Source organism: Bos javanicus, chromosome 20, assembly GCF_032452875.1.
Source record: "Bos javanicus breed banteng chromosome 20, ARS-OSU_banteng_1.0, whole genome shotgun sequence".
NCBI lineage: Eukaryota > Metazoa > Chordata > Mammalia > Artiodactyla > Bovidae > Bos > Bos javanicus.
In genome coordinates, this window is record NC_083887.1 from 22,260,068 (window position 1) to 22,281,271 (window position 21,204).

The following is a 21,204-nucleotide window of genomic DNA, read 5'->3' on the forward strand; positions in this document are numbered from 1 at the left end:
AACTGTTTTTAAAAATTATGCAATATTATACAAATACAACAGAAAATCTATCAACTTTTCTTTATTAGTTTAAGCTGTAAGTGTAAGGCTATTTTTAACCACACAGATTTCAGTCATTTAGGCTCCATCAATTGAATGTTGATAACATTTACATAATGCATTTTAAAATGTTGTCATACATGAATTTAAAAGATTTAGAATTAAGATCCTTAGATCCTACCTTAGAGATAAAACTTCAAAATAAAATTGGAAAAATCGTTTTTCTTTTTTAAGTACAGTACAAATTGCTAATTAAAGGATTTTAGAGACACAGACATTAGAGGGCAGTGTTGCTTTAAGCATTACCTCTCCCACTCAACCAGAGGGATTACTCCTTAGAACAGTTTAAGTTGCTTAATGAGCACAGCATTAGCTACATTTTGTTCAAATGTCTAGAAAATGTCAAAGCAAATAAAACTGCATTGCATTTAAAATGAAGGGGGGGGGGAGTTTACAAGAGGATCTATTTATGCTTAATTTTCCACTTCCTCCTATGCTTTCTTCATTCTAGCAGGTAACTCACCACAGGGCCTCTCCTGTTTCTCCGTTCCAGCCATTCGTGCTTCCAGGCTGGCATACAGGTGGCCTTCAGTTTCTCCCTGATCATTCGTTCTTCTGGGCGATCGTCCATCTTGTGCAGTCCCTTGAGAGTTTCTTTATTCTCCATCTCACGACTGAAAACAGAAGGAAAAAATAAGGAGAATGAAATTTATATGTGAAAAATAATTTTCAAGAACAATATGGTTTTACTTCATACTTTCAATGGACTTGTAGCTAAAAAGATAACTGCTAAAATCCCCTAATGACTTAAGCAAGATATGAAAATATTATTATGAATCATACTATGTTGTTGAATTTACACTGTAACATGGAGAGTGTTAAATGCTGCCTGATAACACTAGTTTAACAATGTCTTTAAAAAGTAAGGTTCTATTTAGAAGGTGCAGGCTTACTAGTAATCTTACTGCAGACCTTCCTTTGTTTCTAGGTAGTTCATATAAAGCATCTCAAGGCATTAAGCACTGCATTAACACATTCATGAAAACCGCACTGTTTCTAATTACACCATTTTAACATACTCAAGTATATGACAGACAAATATTTAAAGAGCATTTTACTACTATTTATCCCAGGAATTCCAATAACTTAAGTCAATACAGATAAAATCTGGAAAGTATGCTCATTTGCGGAAATAAGTTAAACATTTAATAATCTAGGTGAAACCTAACCACATCTTCTAATCCACAATATTTTTTCAAAGTCTAAATAATTAAACTTGTTTTCTCAGAAAATAATATGGTACTTGGGGTACTCCATATATAAATAGTAAAAAATTGCCTGGTAGAAACATTTTGACCTTTACACCATAATGTATTATGGAGTTATAATAAAATATCCAGGAAGCTGGTAACTTTTGAGAACTAACTCTACAAAGCCGAATAGGTAAAACACCCACTAGCTTCAAAATACACTCATATCCACACACGGATATATGAAACACACAATACATATAGGCATGGATTTTAAAACCTGGTTTTATAAGGAAAGAGTTAAAGCAACTGCATCCTGGGAGAAGCAACAACTTAAAAAATACTCAGTTAACTTCAGTAACTATTTTGGAAATTCTGTAAAGCTACAGTTTTTTTTTTTTTTTAATTATACTGATAGGAAAAGGAAATATTCAAGGAAATACCAGAGATGATAACTGCAAGCTTACCAAAAAGTCAAATTCAAACTCCTCTACGAATATTCCAGCTAATCATTACTATAAAGCAGCAGTATTTGCAAAGCAGCAGCAAACAACAACAAAAAACCCAACAATAGCAACAACAACCCCCCCCCCCACACACACACACAAAACCTACTTAAAACAGGCACTAGAAAGGAAATAACAGTTAACTGGTTTTACTTAAGCATCAATACTATGGAGGGAGTGGAAACCAGGGTGTTAAATACCTCTGTGCCTGAAACTGGCCTAGATATTTTTACTAATGCAAAGAATACATAACATCTGAAACTTGCAGAGGGGCATAAGGCACACCACATAGGAAAATACTCCACTACACAGGCATAAAACCTGTCACAAAGGCAGTACGGGAGGGAGGGAGGGAAGGAGGACGCTGATTTTCTTTAAGTATTTGACTGCTTTTCCGCTCTGAATATATCATAAAGTGTAAATGTTAGAGGCGGATCAGAGGAAGAGGCAGGGATGCAAGGGGAAGGAAGGGAGGGAGGAAAAGGAAGCGAAAAAGAAGGGGATAGGGACACAAGTGGGGAGAGGGGAAAAGGGAGAGAGAAAGTGTTTTCTCAAAAATTCATCCTGCTCAGTCGATCCTTACCCAGGGAAACTCAAATTTACAGGCAAGCAAATTCATGGGCTGACTGCACACTAAAAATTCATTTACAACTCTCTGGTATGAAAAGCACTTTCCACCCAATAACAATGTTGCAAGGCATGGCTTAAAGATTCCCAGGCTAGTACTCAAAACAGAAATCACACTGTAGAACCGCAGTTCATTTTTACACCAGAAGCTCCTGCAACCGTGCAAAGTACCATCTTTCCCCTGGTCCTAGATCTCTCCTCCCCAAATTTGTTTCATGAGCATCTCTTCTCAATTCTGTATTTTCAGCGTCTTTTCCCTAGTACCCACTCAAACACACAGAGAACTCTCCTTATCTAAACAAATCTTCAAGGGGGTATGATTTTCCTCTTTCCTTTCCACTTTTTGAAAATACTATAATCTTTCAAACCAATTTCTTATTCCTATCTATTATTTATATTTAATACATAATAGTAAATATAAATATTTAAACATACCAGTGGTTCAACTTTTGCACACATCTAAGATTATTCCTTTAGAATAAATACCCGAAAATGGAATTGCTGGGTCCAAATGTACACAAATTAAGACTTCGGTTAATACAGATTATCCTCAAGAACACATACTTTCAGTCACAATGCTCAGGTCAGATTGTCACCTTCAGTTCAGTCGCTCAGTCGTGTCCGACTCTTTGCGACCCCATGAATCGCAGCACGCCAGGCCTCCCTGTCCATCACCAACTCCCGGAGTTCACTCAAACTCATGTCCATCGAGTCGGTGATGCCATCCAGCCATCTCATCCTCTGTCGTCCCCTTCTCCTCCTGCCCCCAATCCCTCCCAGCATCAGGGTCTTTTCCAATAAGTCAGCTCTTCGCATGAGGTGGCCAAAGGACTAGAGTTTCAGCTTGAGCATCATTCCTTCCAAAGAACACCCAGGACCGATCTCCTTCAGAATGGACGGGTTGGATCTCCTTGCAGTCCAAGGGACTCTCAAGAGTCTCCTCCAACACCACAGTTCAAAAGCATCAATTCTTCGGCGCTCAGCTTTCTTCACAGTCCAACTCTCACATCCATACATGACCACAGGGAAAACCATAGCCTTGACTAGACGAAACTTTGTTGGCAAAGTAATGTCTCTGCTTTTGAACATGCTATCTAGGTTGGTCATAACTTTCCTTCCAAGGAGTAAGCGTCTTTTAATTTCATGGCTGCAGTCACCATCTGCAGTGATTTTGGAGCCCCCAAAAATAAAGTCTGACACTGTTTCCACTGTTTCCCCATCTATTTCCCATGAAGTGATGGGACCAGATGCCATGATCTTAGTTTTCTGAGTGTTGAGCTTTAAGCCAACTTTTTCACTCTCCTCTTTCACTTTCATCAAGAGGCTTTTTAGTTCCTCTTCACTTCTGCCTTAGCTGGTCTCAATTAGCAGCAGACTCCTGAGGGGCCTTCTTCACTTTGAACCTTACTCCAATCTAGGCTTCACAGAGCAGCCAAGGTCACTTTCCCCATTAAAACCCTCTGGTAGCTTCCCCCTGGGCTGAGAGTAAAAATCCAAAATGTAATGGCTTATGAGGCCCTGCATCATCCAGTCTTACCTCAAATGAAGTCACCCCCCCTACACTCTGTTTCACTGACTGGCTCCATCTCTCCTGCTCAGGTTTTTTGCACAAGCTGTTTCTTGTCTCCTTTTTACCTCATTAATTTATACCCACTCAGTGGCTTTTCTTCAACTCCTTACAGACCCTTCCCACTCTCAATTAGGAACCTCTAGTTCCACTCTTCCACAGCTCTGTACTTTTTCTTTGAAGTGTTCACTGCTGTTGGCAAACCTATAAACTGCACTGCCCCCCAAACTAAGCTCAGTGAAGGCAGAGGACCAGTGTTTCCATCCATGGCTATATACCCAACATCTAATAATGCCTGGCTTACAATCGGTATGAAAACAAATACTAAATGAATGATCATTTGTTAACATCTTTGGCAGTTCTGAGGACCTTCCTAGTTTTAAAATTTAATGATTACTCATGTTACTTAATCTTTTTGCAGTTCTGCACTTAATATAAGACTCAGTCTGTAACTGAAATGTTATTCAGTGGAACAATTTTCGTTGTTCCTAAACTGATCTGCAAATTTAAACCTGTTTTTTCTAATATCTTTGTAAGTAACAGTTATATACTATTAGTTCTAAAATGTATATTTTTTCATATTAAAAAAAATTATCCAGCCTAAGGAAGACAGCTAGGACCCTCTGTGTGTCCTCCCAGCACTCCAGAGCTTCAGCATTTCCAAGCCTTCCACGGGGACACAGGTCCTGGGCCCAGCCACCACCTCCTCCATTAAACTCGTATAAACTTTCCACTCACTCTTAGTTCAACTTTCTCATGCCTGTGCCTCACATTTTCAGTTCAGTTCAGTTGCTCAGTCGTATCCAACTCTGTGACCCCATGGACTGCAGCACGCCAGGCTTCCCTATACCAACTCCCAGAGCTTGCTCAAACTCATGTCCATAGAGTTGGTGATGCCATCCAACCATCTCATCCTCTGTCATCCCCTTCTTCTGACTTCAATCTTTCCCAGCACCAAGGACTTTTCCAATGAGTCAGTTCTTCGCATCAGGTGGCCAAAGTATTAGAGCTTCAGCTTCAGCACCAGTCCTTCCAATGAATATTCAGGACTGATTTCCTTTAGGGTTGACTGGTTTGACCTCCTTGCAGTCCAAGGGACTCTCAAGAGTCTTCTCCAACACCACAGTTCAAAAGCATCAATTCTTCGGCACTCAGCTTTCTTCACAGTCCAACTCTCACATCCATACATGACCACTGGAAAAACCATAGCCTTGACTAGACGGACCTTTGCTGGCAAAGTAATATCTCTGTATTTTAATATGTTGTCTAGGTTGGTCATAGCTTTCCTTCCAAGCAGCAAGCATCTTTTAATTTCATGGCTGCAGTCACCATCTGCAGTGATTTTGGAGCCCAAGAAAATAAAGTCTCTCACTGTTTCCATTGTTTCCCATCTGCCATGAAATGATGGGACCAGGTGCCATGATCTTAGTTTTCTAAATGTTGAGATTTAAGCCAATTTTTTCACTCTCCTCTTTCACGTTCATCAAGAGGCTCTTTAGTTCTTTGCTTTCTGGCGTAAGGGTCGTGTCATCTGCATATCTGAGGTTACTGATATTTCTCCCAGCAATCTTGATTAGAGCTTGTGCTTCAGCCAGTCCAGTGCTTCTCATGATGTACTCTGCATAGAAGTTAAATAAGCAAGATAACAATATACAGTCTTGACGTATTCCTTTTCCGATTTGGAACCAATCTGTTGTTCCATGTACAGTTCTAACTGTTGCTTCTTGACCGGCATACAGACTTCTCAGGAGGCAGGTCAGGTGGTCTGGTATTCCCATCTCTTTCAGAATTTTCCACAGTTTATTGCAATCCACACAGTCAAAGGTTTTGGCATAGTCAATAAAGCAGAAATAGATGCTTTTCTGGAACTCTCTTGCTTTTTCCATGATCCAGCAGATGTTGGCAATTTGATTTCTGGTTCCTCTGCCTTTTCTAAAACCAGCTTGAACATCTGGAAGTTCACAGTTCACATTCTGTAGAAGCCTGGCTTGGAGAATTTTGAGCATTACTTTGCTACCGTGTGAGATGGGTACAACTGTGCGATAGTTTGAGCATTCTTTGGCATTGCCTTTCTTTGGGATTGGAATGAAAACTGACCTTTTCCAGTCCCATGGCCCCTGCTGAGTTTTCCAAATTTGCTGGCGTATTGAGTGCAGCACTTTCACAGCATCATCTTTTAGGATTTGAAAGAGCTCAACTGGAATTCCATCACCTCCACTAGCTTTGTTTGTACTGATGCTTCCTAAGGCCCACTTGACTTCGCATTAAAGGATGTCCAGCTCTAGGTGAGTGATCACACCATCATGGTTATCTGGGTCATGAAGATCTTTTTTGTAGTTCTTCCGTGTATTCTTGCCACCTCTTCTTAATATCTTCTGCTTCTGTTAAGTTCATACCATTTCTGTCCTTTATTGTGCCCATCTTTGCATGAAATGTTCCCTTGGTATCTCTAATTTTCTTAGAGATCTCTAGTCTTTCCCATTCTATTGTTTTCCTCTATTTCATTGCACTGATCACTGAGGAAGGCTTTCTTATCTCTTCTTGCTATTCTTTGGAACTCTGGATTCAAATGGGTGTATCTTTCCTTTTCTCCTTTGCTTTTAGCTTCTCTTCTTTTCTCAGCTACTTTTAAGGCCTCCTCAGACAACCATTTTGCCTCTTTGCATTTCTTTTCTTGGGGGTGGTCTTGACTCCTGCCTCCTGTACAAGGTCACGAACTTCCATCCATAGTTCTTCAGGTACTCTGTCTATAAGATCTCTTAGTTCAACTTTCTCATGCCTGTGCCTCACATTTTAATATCTCTGAAATCTGAATGCCTTTTTAAATCAAACTGCTGTTATAATTGGCAGGGTTTTTAAAATTTCTCCATGGTATACAAAATAATGATACAACTTACAACCAATGGAATCTTAAATTCAGTAAAATATAAATTCTATTCCACTTGCCCGCGGGGGAAAAAAATCGTACCTACTCAGCTTCATTTATCTCTGAAACAAAAACAAAATTGGGAAGAAAAACAAGTTTTTTTTTACATATTTATTGTTTTGTTATAATCTTCACAGATCAGACATAAACAGGGTTTTTCTTTTACCAGGTATGTGTGCATGTAAACCTCATTAATTTCCGGAAAGGTTTCATATCACTGTAGTCACTATTACTGTTACAGTGAAGTACTCCACTAATTTATACAATTAATCTGCTCCTTTAATTCTTATAATGAAAGTCACCATTTAAAAAACTTGTTTAAGAGTGAAGTAAGCCAGAAGGAAAAACACCAATACAGTATACTAACGCATATATATGGAATTCAGAAAGATGGTAACAATAACCCGGTGTACGAGACAGCAAAAGAGACACTGATGTATAGAACAGTCTTATGGACTCTGTGGGAGAGGGAGAGGGTGGGAAGATTTGGGAGAATGGCATTGAAACATGTAAAATATCATGTAAGAAACGAGTTGCCAGTCCAGGTTCAATGCACTATACTGGATGCTTGGGGCTAGTGCACTGGGACGACCCAGAGGGATGGTGGGAGGAGGGAGGAGGGTTCAGGATGGGGAACACATGTATACCTGTGGTGGATTCATTTTTTGATATTTGGCAAAACTAATACAATTATGTAAAGTTTAAAAATAAAATAAAATTAAAAAAATAAATAAATAAACTCTATTGAAAAAAAAAAAAAAAAACTTGTTTAAACCTGAGTCCCCAAGCAAGTATCAGCATAGACTTCTGACGATGACTTGTTATAAAAACAGAATCAGATTTGACAGTGACCTGCCAATACAATGAAGAGCACAGGCTTCAGAGTCAGATCGACGGGGGTTTGGGCCTGTTCGAGTGTCTTCTGTGTTGAGTTAGTGTTTTCATCGGCTCTTTGGGGTTGCAGGGGAGAGAGATCGTTAGGGGTGATTTCAGTGCACACCGAGGGACTCGTGAAGTTTCTCCCCTGCAGCGCGTACACGTGGCCTTTGGAGAACGTGGTGATCCACGCCCCGGGGAGACACCAAAGTAGCTTCAGTTGACTGACAGCATGGACGGGGGAGCCAGGTACAACACTTGTGTTCACTTTTATTGCTTCTTCCCCTCTCCCTGTCTCTAACCACATCTTCCTTCTGACTAACTTCTCTCTCTTCTCCCTTGTTTCTGTCTCCTTGCTCCTAGTCACTGCTTTGCTATTTTTGTCTATTTGGACGTCATTCTTCCCACAGTGATACTCTCCAGGTATCCCGTATTCAAACTCCCACAGAGAGAAGGTCTGGTTAAGATGTACAGCACCGTCCAGTGCAGTGGGTCTTTGGATCAGGGTACATTCCTGCGCCAGCCAACTGTGAACTGCAAGATGGGTTTAGATGTGTAAAGCATGGTGCCCCGGGTGTCAGAGACCGCTGGGAAAGGAAGGCGGCTATGACTGGGTAGGCCCTCTGGCCTCATGTCGGGTGCCTCTGTGGCCTGTCCAGGACACTTGGCGCTGATGACAGAAGAGTGAATAAGATGTGGTAACCCGTCCCGGAGGAGCTCCCAGTGTGATGAGGGAAGCAGGTTCTTAAAAACTAGAGTTTATGCTGTATGATAATTAATACTATTAATAGCATCCTGGGAGGGAACGGCTAACTGCTGTAGAACGGTGGTAGGAAATTCTTTACTGAAGGCATATGAGATTTCAAAAGGTATATTCCTATCAGGAAAAAAATCCTCAAAGGCAGAGAGACATGAAATATCTTGGTGTGCTTAAGAAGAGATTTAGTGCCATGAGAAGAGGCCAGTGGCTGGCATGTAAGAGGTTCCAGGAAGAGGGTCTCGTACATGATACGAATGAATATTAGAGTTTTAGAACCAGGGAAAATCATCTCCCAAAAGACAAGAGGAGGGAGAACTACAGGAGTGACAGTCTAATCAACAGTGCCTGGTACCAGATAAATGGAGGACTGAGTGGCTTCATTGAGAAGAGGCAAGTGAAGCATCTTGTTTTTTTAAATATTAGCAGGTAAATTCTGTAGGTCTAGAAAGAGACTAAACTATATAAACCTAACCTCAGGGGAGAAGGTTTTTTTTGAAGCCCTAGGTCAGTTACAGATTCATTCAAAAAAAGTAAGAAACCTCATGTTTTTTAAATAAATATGAAAGGAGGATAAAGCTTAATCTGTAACAATGTTAATCTGTTTAGATTAGTTCGTGTTTAAAAAAAAAAACTTTGTTATAACTATATTAATTGATTAGATGATGAATCTCAAAAATACTGGAGTGGGTTGCCGTTCCCTGCTCCAGGGCCTCTTCCCAATCCAGGAATTGAATCTGGGTCTCCTGCATTGCAGGCACATTCTTACCATCTGAGCCACCAGGGAAGCCCACTTTTCAAAATCCTATAATTTTTGGTGGAGAATAATTATAATCTTAAAACTCAAATGGGGTAATATTTTATTAGAAACAAATCCCTGATACCAGATAGATTTTTAGTATGTATAAGACAGTTCAGAATAATTTTTAAGTGTGAATCAATCAAAATAACTAAGGTGGTATTAAACTGCTTATATTATAATCATTGTTGATAATTAGCTATTTGTTGTCTTTGTTATTTAACCCCCATATTATTCCACCCTTGATGAGTTAACCAGAACATGAGCTTTTTGAGGATGAAATTTTGTGCCTGTATCCTTCAAAGGACTAACTGGGAAGGTTTGCAGGCAACACTGCAGATAGTTTTTGTCCCCTGATAAAGATTTCTGGTAGAAATTCAATGTATTATAAGACTCATTATACTGTGGACATGCTCATACCAAGAAATCAACAGTCCTTTATCGTACTAAAGTCAGCATATTTACTCTGCACTGAGGGAAAAAGAAAGTTACTAGTTTCTTTCGTTCTCAGAGCCAAATGCTCCTGAGCACAACCTGAAGTGAACTCTTAGGGGGCCTAGTTTTCATAATGCGAGCTACTTTTACATATTATGTTGTAATGTTGCATTACATAAAGATGGAAGGGTTACTCTTAACAATGATTTTATTTAGTCCTCCTTGCTCAGAAGAGGGAAAAGGCCAGCAGTTGCCATTGACCATATATCTCTGGAGAAATTATCTTAAGGGAAAATAAAGTTGTTTTACAACTAAGATACAGATTTTTTTGGCCTCAGATCTAGGTCTCCAAATTTTAAGCACTTGTAAAACACTAAGTTTCCTTTCGCCCTTGAAGTCATTCACATCTGAATTTAAATCCTGTGTTTTTTGCATACAGACTTTATTACCTTGGACACATAACGTAACCTCCTGGTTTGTTGGTTTGTTTGTTTGTTTAATCTGCCAGTGGGATAGTAAAGAGTCTCATCATCGGGACTTCCCTGGTGGCCCAGTGGTTAGGACTCTGCTTCCACTGCAGGTGGCGCAGGTTTAATCCCTGGTCAAGAACTAGGATCCCACAAGCCCCATGACTAGCCAACAATAGAGAGTCCCATTCTCATGAGAACTGACTGAAGTGACCCGCTTGGAGCTGTTAGCACAGTGCTCTGTCCATGGTAAGGGGTTGCTGGCCTCTGTTGTTAACAGCCTTTATGCGTCACCACACTCTCCTTATCCTTACCAAAGTTTCCTTCTCTTGCTTTTTACCTGGCAACTTAAATTTTAAGGATCCCAGAGTGGTCTGGTTTTGTTTTGGGAGATAGTTCCTCCCTTGCTCTCCCTCTTTTCGGTAACAAAGCTTATGGGTTTTAGTATATGAATTCCTGCTGCTAAGAGAACTTCACAGGTAGGCATCAACTGGGTGGCTCTGAATTGTGCCTGTCCCAAATAATTCAGTGTGTTTTCCAAGGTTTTTTGAGATTGCTTAGACACCAAGAGAATTGAGAGTCTAAAGTTATCCATAATCTAAACTGTTCTGGAAATCTTTATGTATACTAAGGTTCAGTTCAGTTCAGTTCAGTCACTCAGTCGTGTCCGACTCTTTGCAACCCCATGAATCGCAGAACGCCAGGCCTCCCTGTCCATCATCAACTCCCGGAGTTCACTGAGACTCACGTCCATCGAGTCAGTGATGCCATCCAGCCATCTCATCTTCTGTCGTCCCCTTCTTCGCCTTCCCCCAATCTCTCCCAGCATCAGAGTCTTTTCCATGCGGGAGACCTGGGTTCAATCCCTGGGTCGGGAAGATCCCCTGGAGGACGGCCTGGCAACCCACTCCAGTATTCTTGCCTGGAAAATTGCCATGGACAGAGGAGCCTGGCGGGTTACAATCCACTGGGTCACAAAGAGTCAGACACAACTGAGCAACTAAGCACAGCACGGTATAAGTTGTATGAAATTAACCAAAATTAAACCAAAAAATTAGTGGATAATCACACTGCAAATACTCACTCTCTAGTTGACCTATGCCAACCTAGACATGGAAAGTGCCCGTTTTTCAAGGGTAAGTCCTTTCCCTGGGCCACACCCTGCTGCCACAAACAAAGCACCCAGAGGAACTGACGCCATAGGCTTGATAAACAATCAACGATCTGGAGTTAGCATAGCTGGTTATCACTCCTAATCAATGAAGATCTGGAAAATAACACTGCAGATGTACCCAGCACATGTAATAGACACATACAGCCTGTTTAACCCATAACTTCTACCAGAAATGAGTGCCTCTGGGGTATATAAACATTTCAAAGAGAAAAGAAAGAATATTCAAAAGGTTTACTACTTTTAAATTAGCAATTCATAAAAGACTGATTTAACAATCACTGTATAAATATAGTAACAGGGAATTTACAAAACGCAGAGCTAATAGGCAATATTAAGCCATTTTTAAAGGTGGCAACTCTGTGTAAGCTTTTTTTGATGAAGTTTATGGAGTAAACTGGGCTTCCCTGGTGGCCCAGATAGAAAAGAATCTGCCTGCAATGTGGGAGACCGGGGTTTGATCCCTGGGTTGGGAAGATTCCCTGGAGAAGGGAATGGGAACCCACTCCAGTATTCTTGCCTGGAGAATTCCATGGACAGAGGAACCTGGTGAGCTATAGCCCATGGGGTCGAAAAGAATCGGTCATGACTGAGCAACTAACACATATACGGAGTAAGCTACATGCCTCAAAGTCTCCCTTTAGAGAAGACAAGAGAATCAAAAAGAAAACTGTATTTTAACTGCACAGCTCTTCTATAATATATGTTTTTAATATACATGCTAGAGATGCACGAAAATATTTAAAGCAATTAATAAAGTCTACAGAATGAGTAAACTCCACAGAGAAGTAAATACTCCTGATAATTTTTTACTCCTGATAATTTTAAGTCAGTGTGCTACAAGCTCAGACATCATTAAAACAAATGTTTTTTAAGGTATATAAAATATCGGTAACTAGCAATTAGGACACTATTATGATCAACAGAGACTTAAGGGAAGAAAGAAAAAAGATTCTAGTTTGTTTTCTTTCATGAATCTTATTTTTAATTTTTCATTTAATTCTGCTCAAGACTATTTAATGATTACAAGAAACCTTTCTTGATCACAAACATTCGTTAAGAATAGTCAAATGATAAGACTGTCTTGCAGGTTTTATCAAAGTAAAGTAAATCTTATAAAATTGACATATGAGCATTTTGGATGACTTCAACAGCCTCCAAAGTCACTGACATATTTAAAGTAAAACACCAAGGCTAGACTTTCAGGTAGGTAAACTTGTGCTGTTGTGCTTCCATAGCGTCCGATTCTTGCAACACCATGGACTGTAGCCTGCCATGCTCCTCTGTTCATGGGACTGTCCCAGGCAAAAACACTGGAGTGAACTGCCATTTCCTTCTCCAGGGGATCTTCCCAGATAGTGAGTAAATAACATCAAACTAAAGGGGCTATGTTTCTTGTGGCTGAGAACCCAGATAAACAAATAAAAGGTCCAATGTAAAGTGATTTTCTAAATCATTTCTTAATACCTACCCAGTCCAAGAAAAAAAATAAAGCAGCAATGCAAAAACTTGGTTAAGATGTTTCCTTGGGGCATCCATGTCTCTCAGAAATGTAGCTAGTGGATTCCATTAAAAGCCACTACATCCAAGTTATTAATGTACCACAAACAAATCAATTTAATCTGTATTACTGATGTAATCACTCAGTAATGGAACCAAGATGTTCTATCAAAATCTGGAAAAAATAATCATTCTTCCTTCTAAACGTGCTAATAGATAAGTATAAAAATCACCCAATATAAGTATGAAACTAATTAGATATACTTTATCAAGGTGGGGGGATAATACAAGATAGTAATCATATGTACTGACAAGTGTGTAGCTGACCAGTAAATGTCAGAAAATGTCAAACTGCAATAAAAGTTAAAACTCGTTAGAGGAAAAGATAATTCAGATAGCTCAAATATACAGCAAAATTCAAGGGGGAAGTAGCTATGTATAGAAAATCAAGGATATGCAATGACTACTAAAATTGACAAGAATTTTAAAGAAAAAGGAAATAAGATGAATAAAGTCAGTAATCAAATTAGATTAGTAAGGAAATTAAAATCCTAGAAGATTCAGCAATTTGAAATTTTAAAAAAAAGGCAGCATTATTTTTAAAGAAGCAGTCAAAGAGAAAAACCAGAGAAGGTGAGGGCAGGTGTCTTTTCAAGTTAATACCCCTCCTGTGTGGGCAGAAAAGAAAACAAAACCGACTGCAGTGAAACCAACATGTTGTCAGTTCTGTAATGTCTTAAGATTCAACTTCAATGAAATTCACTCACTTGTCTCAAATTATGAACTGAAATTTGATGACGATATTTATGCAGACAAATGAAAACTGTAAAAATGGTCAGAACTGGAGAGAAATACGAGTTTCATGATTTTATAAAAGTCATTGTCTCACAAAATATATGAATACCTTAGTGACAGAAAAACAGTGAGTGTGGTTCTGTTACCATGACAGACAAAACAAAATGGACTGACAAGTTACTAGCTGTCACTGGAATATTTACAACTTAAACTTAATATTGTACAAAAATACTTTTTTGGGGGGGTATTCATCAAAGTAACCACTTCTGTAACAAAATTTATAAATAATATAATACTATTCTATCCACCTTCCCATGGGGTAAGAGTCACACAACTCTTCTCACTCGTGAACTGAGAAAATCTACAGGCTTAATGCAAACTGTTTTTTGAGAGCCAATGCTTACAGTGGGAGTTTAAGTATGGTTCCACTTCTCATCTGTTCCTCTCCAACAAAAACCCACGAAAGCTTCAAATACTTTTCACTCTGTAAGCCTGTATTCTTTTAATATTCAGTGCTAAAAATTCCACTGTTTATTCCTTCCTTTGTTGTGTCCTTGATAACTGACGAAGAACCTTTAGAAACTGTTAAAAAAAAAAAAACACTGGGATGTGTGAGCATCCTCTTCCTTAATTGTTGAATATAGATCAGTAAGCAAGGAAAAGGATGCTAATTTTTTTACAGTATTTTGCTAAATGTGTATTTCCTTTCAAGAATTCCCCTTTCATGCTACTTGACGAGTCTAGGGTTGGGAATGTGTAAAAGACAACTGATGCATAAACTAAGTGAGCTTTTAGAGAAGTATATTAGAAATCCCTATACACTACTACCATGGGGCCGCTTTCAGCAAAGCCGTGTCCTGTCCTCCGCCAAGGGCGCTGGCACACAATCCGTGGCACAAGGCAGGCATCCAGGGGAGAAAGATGGCTGCTCCTTCGCCATTTTGGTTTTCATCAAAAAGATCCCAAGTTAGTGTTACGGTGAGCTCTTAAGTATGTTTCTCTGGAACATTCTCCAATGGGTATGTGACTACATTTTTACTAAGCCAATTATCTTGAAAGAAATGTGACCACTTGGGTTTGAATATTCTAAAGATCAAATGAACAAAACTAGTAGTTGGGAAAGTGGTATGTTACTGCACACTTTCCCCTTTCACAGTTGAAGAAAAGTAAAGTTAAAAATGTAACATGAACTACTGTTGTTGAGTCGCTAAGTTGGGTCCAACTCTTCTGCGACTCCATGGACAGTAGCTGCCAGGCTCCTCTGTCCATGGGATTTTCCAGGCAGGAATACTGGAGTTGGGCTGTCATTTCCTTGAATACCTTCTGTATTAATAAAAACCCTTTGGTTGTTTTTAATGTTCCCAGATTAACGGAGAAGGCATATAGTGCTGAAGTAGAGCACAAAGCCCTCTTATAGCCTGTGCTAGGAGAATGATCTCTTTCAAACCCCATGGAACAGCTAGTACTATTTCTATAGTACTTCTTTCTAGCTGGTGGAAAGGCACGTTAACTGGGATGCTCAGAATGAGGAAGAATAACTTCCTGACAAATGTCGCTTTTCTTCTCTATGCTTTTAATGCTAGAAAACCATTCTGTTCAGTGAATGCTGGCACGCCTACTATGTGTAAGCTCTGAACTAGGCAACAGAGATACAAAGTGGGATAAAGAAAAAAGACAGGATCTCCATCCCTTTAGGCGCTTAGTCTAGCAGAAGAGAGAAAACGTGCCAGCACTGCTACAATAGGAGTATTTTAACAGATCATAAACAGCTGCAAGGATGGAGTGGATCTCCATCCTTAATTTTTTGTAGCAGAGTCCTGGAAAGACCTACAAAGGAGGTGATGCCTGAATAGTTTTTAAGGAAAGAAAAGGACTAGCAGGCATGAAGCTGATGAAGGTTAAAAGACTTTCTTGACAAAAGAAACAGCTTTGGTGAAAATAAGGTCCAACAGAGTACTAAACAATTTATTGTTCTGTTTAGGAAACACTACATAAAGTTAAACATATTCATTTAAAGACAAGTTCATCATACTTTTTCAAGAAGGAAAAAAAAAAGAAGGTAACAGTATTTCTCACACTAATTTGGCACAAAAGTCCTTATAAGCAAAACACCTTTGACAGAGTGGCGGTCCTTAGAATATACTGTGAGAAATCTGTACAGGATCATCTCTATATCCTTTCTGGCTCAAATTAGTCAATAGGTCTAAGAAGAAAAATACAGACAAGAAATTAATACCAGTTAATACTGTTTCAATGGTGGCTTTTCAAGCTTCCATAAAATTCAGCAACTGCCTTCAGTGAAATTAAGCCTCTAAAAATCAAAATATGGGTGACAAGATTATTTGACAGCCAGCCAGAGATGAGTAAACTCACCTGGTACGAACTCATCCTAAGAGCAGTGGATGTCAGACAATTCAAATTTGGCCTAGTCTAACCACTAGCAGAGACCAGTGTGTCAGTCGCTTAGTTGTGTCCGACTCTTTGCCAACCCCGTGGACTCCAGGCTCCCCTGTCCATTGAATTCTCTAGGCAAGAATACTGGAGTGGGTTGCCATTTCTTACTTCAGGGCATCTTCCTGACCCAGTGATTGAACACAGGTCTCCTGCATTGCAGAGGCCAGAGTCCGTCACTAAGATCTGCCCCAGGCCCATTGTATTCACTCTGCTTAAGATTTAAGCCTGGAGAGAAGACAAAGATCAGCCAAGAAAAACCCCTGACAAGCCATTACTTTAAAAATCTCTACACGCCTAGAGGAAGACCCCAGAACTTGAAATAAAAAAGGGGCCTGGGGAACGGCCCTTGCTTCTCGAAAACCCCTGGAGCTCTGGCATTGCGGAAGCACTCACACGTCTTCAGCGCTGATGACAGCGCTTCCGCAGTGACTGGTGGGGAGCAGGTCAGGGGAAAGCAGAGGCAGTGAGACGCGTGTGGCCGAAGGAGGCAGTGCCATCCAGACACTGTCACTGTTGTTTTTCAGTCGCTCATGTGTGTCCAACTCTTTGCGACCCCATGGACTGCAGCACGCCAGGCTTCCCTGTCCATCGCCACCTCCTGGAGCTTGCTCAAACTCATGTCCATTGAGTCGGTGACACCATTCAACCATCTCGTCTTCTGTCATCCCCTTCTCCTCCTGCCCTCAATCTTTCCCAGCATCAGGGTCTTTTCTAATGAGTCAGCTGTTCACATCAGGTGGCCAAAGTACTGGAGCTTCAGCTTCAGCATCAGTCCTTCCAATGAATATTCAGGACTGATTTGCTTTAGGATTGACTGGTTTGATCTCTTTGCTGTCCAAGGGACTCTCAAGAGTCTTCTCCAACATCACAATTCGAAAGCATCAATTCTTCCACACTCAGCCTTCTTTACGGTCCAACTCTCACATCTGTACATGACTACTGGAAAAACTATAGCTTTGACTAGACTGACCTTTGTTGGCAAAGTAATGTCTCTGCTTTTTAATATGCTGTCTAGGTTTGTCAGAGCTTTTCTTCCAAGGAGCAAGCGTCTTTTAATTTCATGGCTGCAGTAACCACCTGCAGTGATTCTGGAGCCCAAGAAAATAAAGTCTGTCACTGTTTCCACTGTTTCCCCATCTATTCACCATGAAGTGATGGGACCAGATGCCATGATCTTAGTTTTCTAAATGCTGAATTTTAAGCCAGCTTTTTCACTCTTCTCTTTCACCTTCATCGAGAGGCTCTTTAGTTCCTCTTCACCTTCTGCCATAAGGGTGGTGTCATCTGCATATCTGAGGTTACTGATATTTCTCCTGGCAATCTTGATTAAAGCTTGTGCTTCATCTAGCCCAGCATTTCGCATGATGTACTCTGCATGTAAGTTAAATAAGCAGGGTGGCAATATACAGCCTTGACGTACTCCTTTCTCAATCTGGAACCAGTCCATTGTTCCACGTCATCCAGAGAAGGCTACAGGGAACTGCCCAAATCCGTCCACTAGTACATGACAGGTCCTCACTGGGGAGTTTAGAAACTACGGGGGTGTCTATTAGGGGCACAGATGGGGCAACAGCCACCCAAACCAGTAAAATCTCAGTTGTATACTCAGCAAAATCAAAAGGGCTTCTTATTCAAAGGAGATGGCATAACTTGATGTACACGTTCCTGGGATAGGGGAGATAAAGAAGCTGTACCACAAGTGTCATCAAGACATATGGCATGGTGATCAGTGATGAGAGTTCTGGAGCTAGAAGGCCTGGGTTAAAACCCAAGGTCTGACACGGACCAGCTGGATGGCTTTGACCCAAGTTATTTAACCTCTCTGTACCTCAACTTCCTCACCGTAAAAAGAATAATACCTACCATAGGATTAAACACGCGTACAGGTAAAGTGCTCAAAAGTAAGTTCACCCCCCTAATTTGCTTCCAGTAATTTCCTTTTTCTGTAAAATGGCGATAATAGCCAATACTTCTGATGTACTTCCTATGTACCTTGCACTGTTTTAAACCCTTTGCATACAGTTATCATCTCAGTTTTACAAAGAACGAACATGGATGAAGCACTTAAAATGGCGTCAAGTGTATGGTGAGCACACACTAAATAACTACAACCACCACCATCCTCATTATTACACTGCTGCTGTTCCTTACGGAGCCCCTCGTCCGTACCGGGTACTATGCCAGGGGCTCCATGAAACCTCTCACAAAGCTACAAGGTAAGACTCAGTGTCCACACTGTGCAAACAAAGAAACTCTGCTGGGAAGATTAATAAGTCTGACTAAGAATCCACAGTAAGTGGGAATTCTGAGTTTCCAAACCAGGTTTCTCTGGCTTTGAGGCCCTGTGCTCTTCCTTCTGGTCTATGTTACTTCAGTTTCCCTTAACAATATGTTAGTTGAAAAGCAGATAACAATAACAAAATAAAACTATTTTTTCTGGTTTCAGGAGGAAATAACGCTGATTAGAGACGTCTGGGATGTGAAGACTGCTAACAGGCTACAGGGGCCCATTACCTCTGGGGAGCGAGGAGGACGAGGGTAAGAAGACAAAGGAGGCTCCAGCTGTGTCTAAAGCACACTCATTTCCTTAACATCCAACTGCAGCAAATATGATAAAATATTAGCATTTCTTAAATATGGGTAAAGATTTTATGGCTGTTCATTATATTATTCTCTGGTATTTTCCCTCTGCATGGCTGAAATATTTCCTTAAAAATAAACATGTGCTACTGAATTAATAACAGGATTGGGAAGTCATAACTAGGCCATTAACCAGCTACAGAATCTTTTTTTTTATTTTTTAACTTTACAATATTGTATTGGTTTTGCCATGTATCAACATGCATCCACCACAGGTATACACATGTTCCCCATCCTGAACCCTCCTCCCTAGCTACAGAATCTTAAGTAATCCCCAACCTTTCGGGAATTCAAGAATTTAACCAAATCAGATCAGACTACAAGATGTTGTTTCAGGGACACCCAGAATGAACATGGTTCATTTATTAATTGCTCTTTAGTTGTTAATTAATGGTTAATTAATTGTTGCTGTTTAGTCACTATGTTGTATCCCACTCTTCTGGGACCACGTGGACCACAGCCTGCCAGGCTTCTCTGTCCATGGGATTTCCCAGGCAGGAAGACTGGAGCTGCCATTTCCTTCGCCAGGGGATCTTCCCGACCCAGGGATTGAACCCACATCTGTTTGACAGGCGGATTCTTTACCGCCGAACCACCTGGGAAGACATCGTTCATTAATGCTACAATGTGAATACTACAGTTCTGCAAGGGAGATATAATATCAAAAAATATATAGCTCAACAGGATCCACAGACTCTGTTAATTCTGGAGAGTACCTTCCAATAGTTTATTTGCATAAAATATTCTTTGTACATCTATAATTCAGTGTCTCCTGGTGTTTTAAAATGTGAGAATCCTTTCTCAACATTACCATTACCATAGAACAAACGTGGATCCATAGACTCTGTGAAAACTCAGGCTGGAAATTACTAAAACTTTTGGACTCAGTTTCCCTAATAGTCACTATGGTAAAATCAATTCAAGTCTAATTACTAAAAAAGGGTGAGTATTATGTACAATGGACTGTATCAGAGCTCTCTCAGAAAGCTAAAACAACTATCAGGAGAAACAGTCAAGAAAGGAGGGCCCAAAAAACATGGATTTACATGGATTTTTTTTTGACACTGAAAACATTAACTTTCCTAGTTGGTTTTTTTTTTTTTTTTAAAGAAAAGAACCACAACTTTCTCCTCCTTAAAGAAACATAATCATTCTGCATATTTAAGTGCTTCAAGTCAAAAAGCTGTGAAGCAGGAGCCAGAAATGAGAAATGAAGCATGGTGGCTTTCTAGCCAAGCCTCAGCTTCAGCTGTGACAGCGTCCCAATATGAATTCTAACTCCCCCAGTCCAGAGCTCTCTGCAGCCACCAAGCCTGCTCTTCCCATAATGCAGTCACTGCAATTTATTTTCTTATTTATTTTACTTTTAAGATCTACTCTCTTAGATGCAATTTATTCTTTAAAGTGGAAAAAAAAAAAAAAAAGTAATTCATCTTTGGTGAATTACATTTGATACTTAGGACATAAGCTTGACATATTTGGATTAGACAACTTAAAACATTGTATATGGAATGATACCTTACACTGTAACTTCGGCAGATGGTGAGGGACAGAAAGGCCTGGCGTGCTGCAGTCCATGGGGTCGCAAAGAATCAGACACGACAGGGCGACTGAACAACCACCACCTTACATTATATACTGTTTTGTTTTTGACCTCAGGATTTTAACACAAAATATCATCCCTCAGTGGGCTATATTATTAATCTGTCTACATCAGCAAGTATAAATCAATTTAGCATACAGTTCACCTCCTTAAAAAAAAAATCACTCCCTACTTGTACAGTCCAGTAAACAAGTGGAAAAGCTGAAGACAGTTGATGCCTTTAGTTCAGTTCAGTTCAGTTGCTCAGTCGTGTCTGACTCTTTGCGACCCCATGAATTGCAGCATGCCAGGCCTCCCTGTTGCCAATACACCACTAACGTGCCAATAAACTTCAAATGATGACCATATAAATTCCCAAATGAAGTCTTTTACTTCTGATACTGGTGTGTATGCTTGTGTTCATGTTCTCAACCTTCCACAGATAAGAACTACCAAAAAGCACCATGTAATTTACTCTGCATCTGGTGTTTGGGATTTGTAACCTCAGGAATCTCCCCAAGTGACCTATGGCCAAGTTGTGATCAGTCTCTGTACTAACATCCCCGAGGAGACTGAGGTCTCCCCAGTAGATCCTGACCAATGTCGTATGTTCCTCAATCCCTTTCAATTATTCCTGGGAATAATTCCTATTCACTGAGTGTCCACACACACATCTTAAAACAAACACAAACCCTTTCAGCTAGAGAATACATTAAAATAAGGGGAAGGTTTTGAAACCTGCAAAGTGCTGAATCATGCTTATATTTAGGTTTTGTTTCTGCAACTGGTTTTGGAGGGCTCAAACTCCCTCTA

The 21,204-nt window shown here is 40.1% G+C and overlaps 1 protein-coding gene across 3 annotated transcripts in view; it reads right to left on the bottom strand.

The window, feature by feature from the left end:
* The window catches only part of MAP3K1 (mitogen-activated protein kinase kinase kinase 1), a 77,223-nt gene that overhangs the window by 30,697 nt on the left and 25,322 nt on the right, over positions 1-21,204 (bottom strand). For all 3 annotated transcript variants that reach the window (XM_061393483.1, XM_061393484.1, XM_061393485.1), the window contains exon 2: positions 563-713. In XM_061393483.1, the coding sequence (XP_061249467.1) occupies positions 563-713 (151 nt within the window). The remainder of the gene's footprint in view (positions 1-562; positions 714-21,204) is intronic.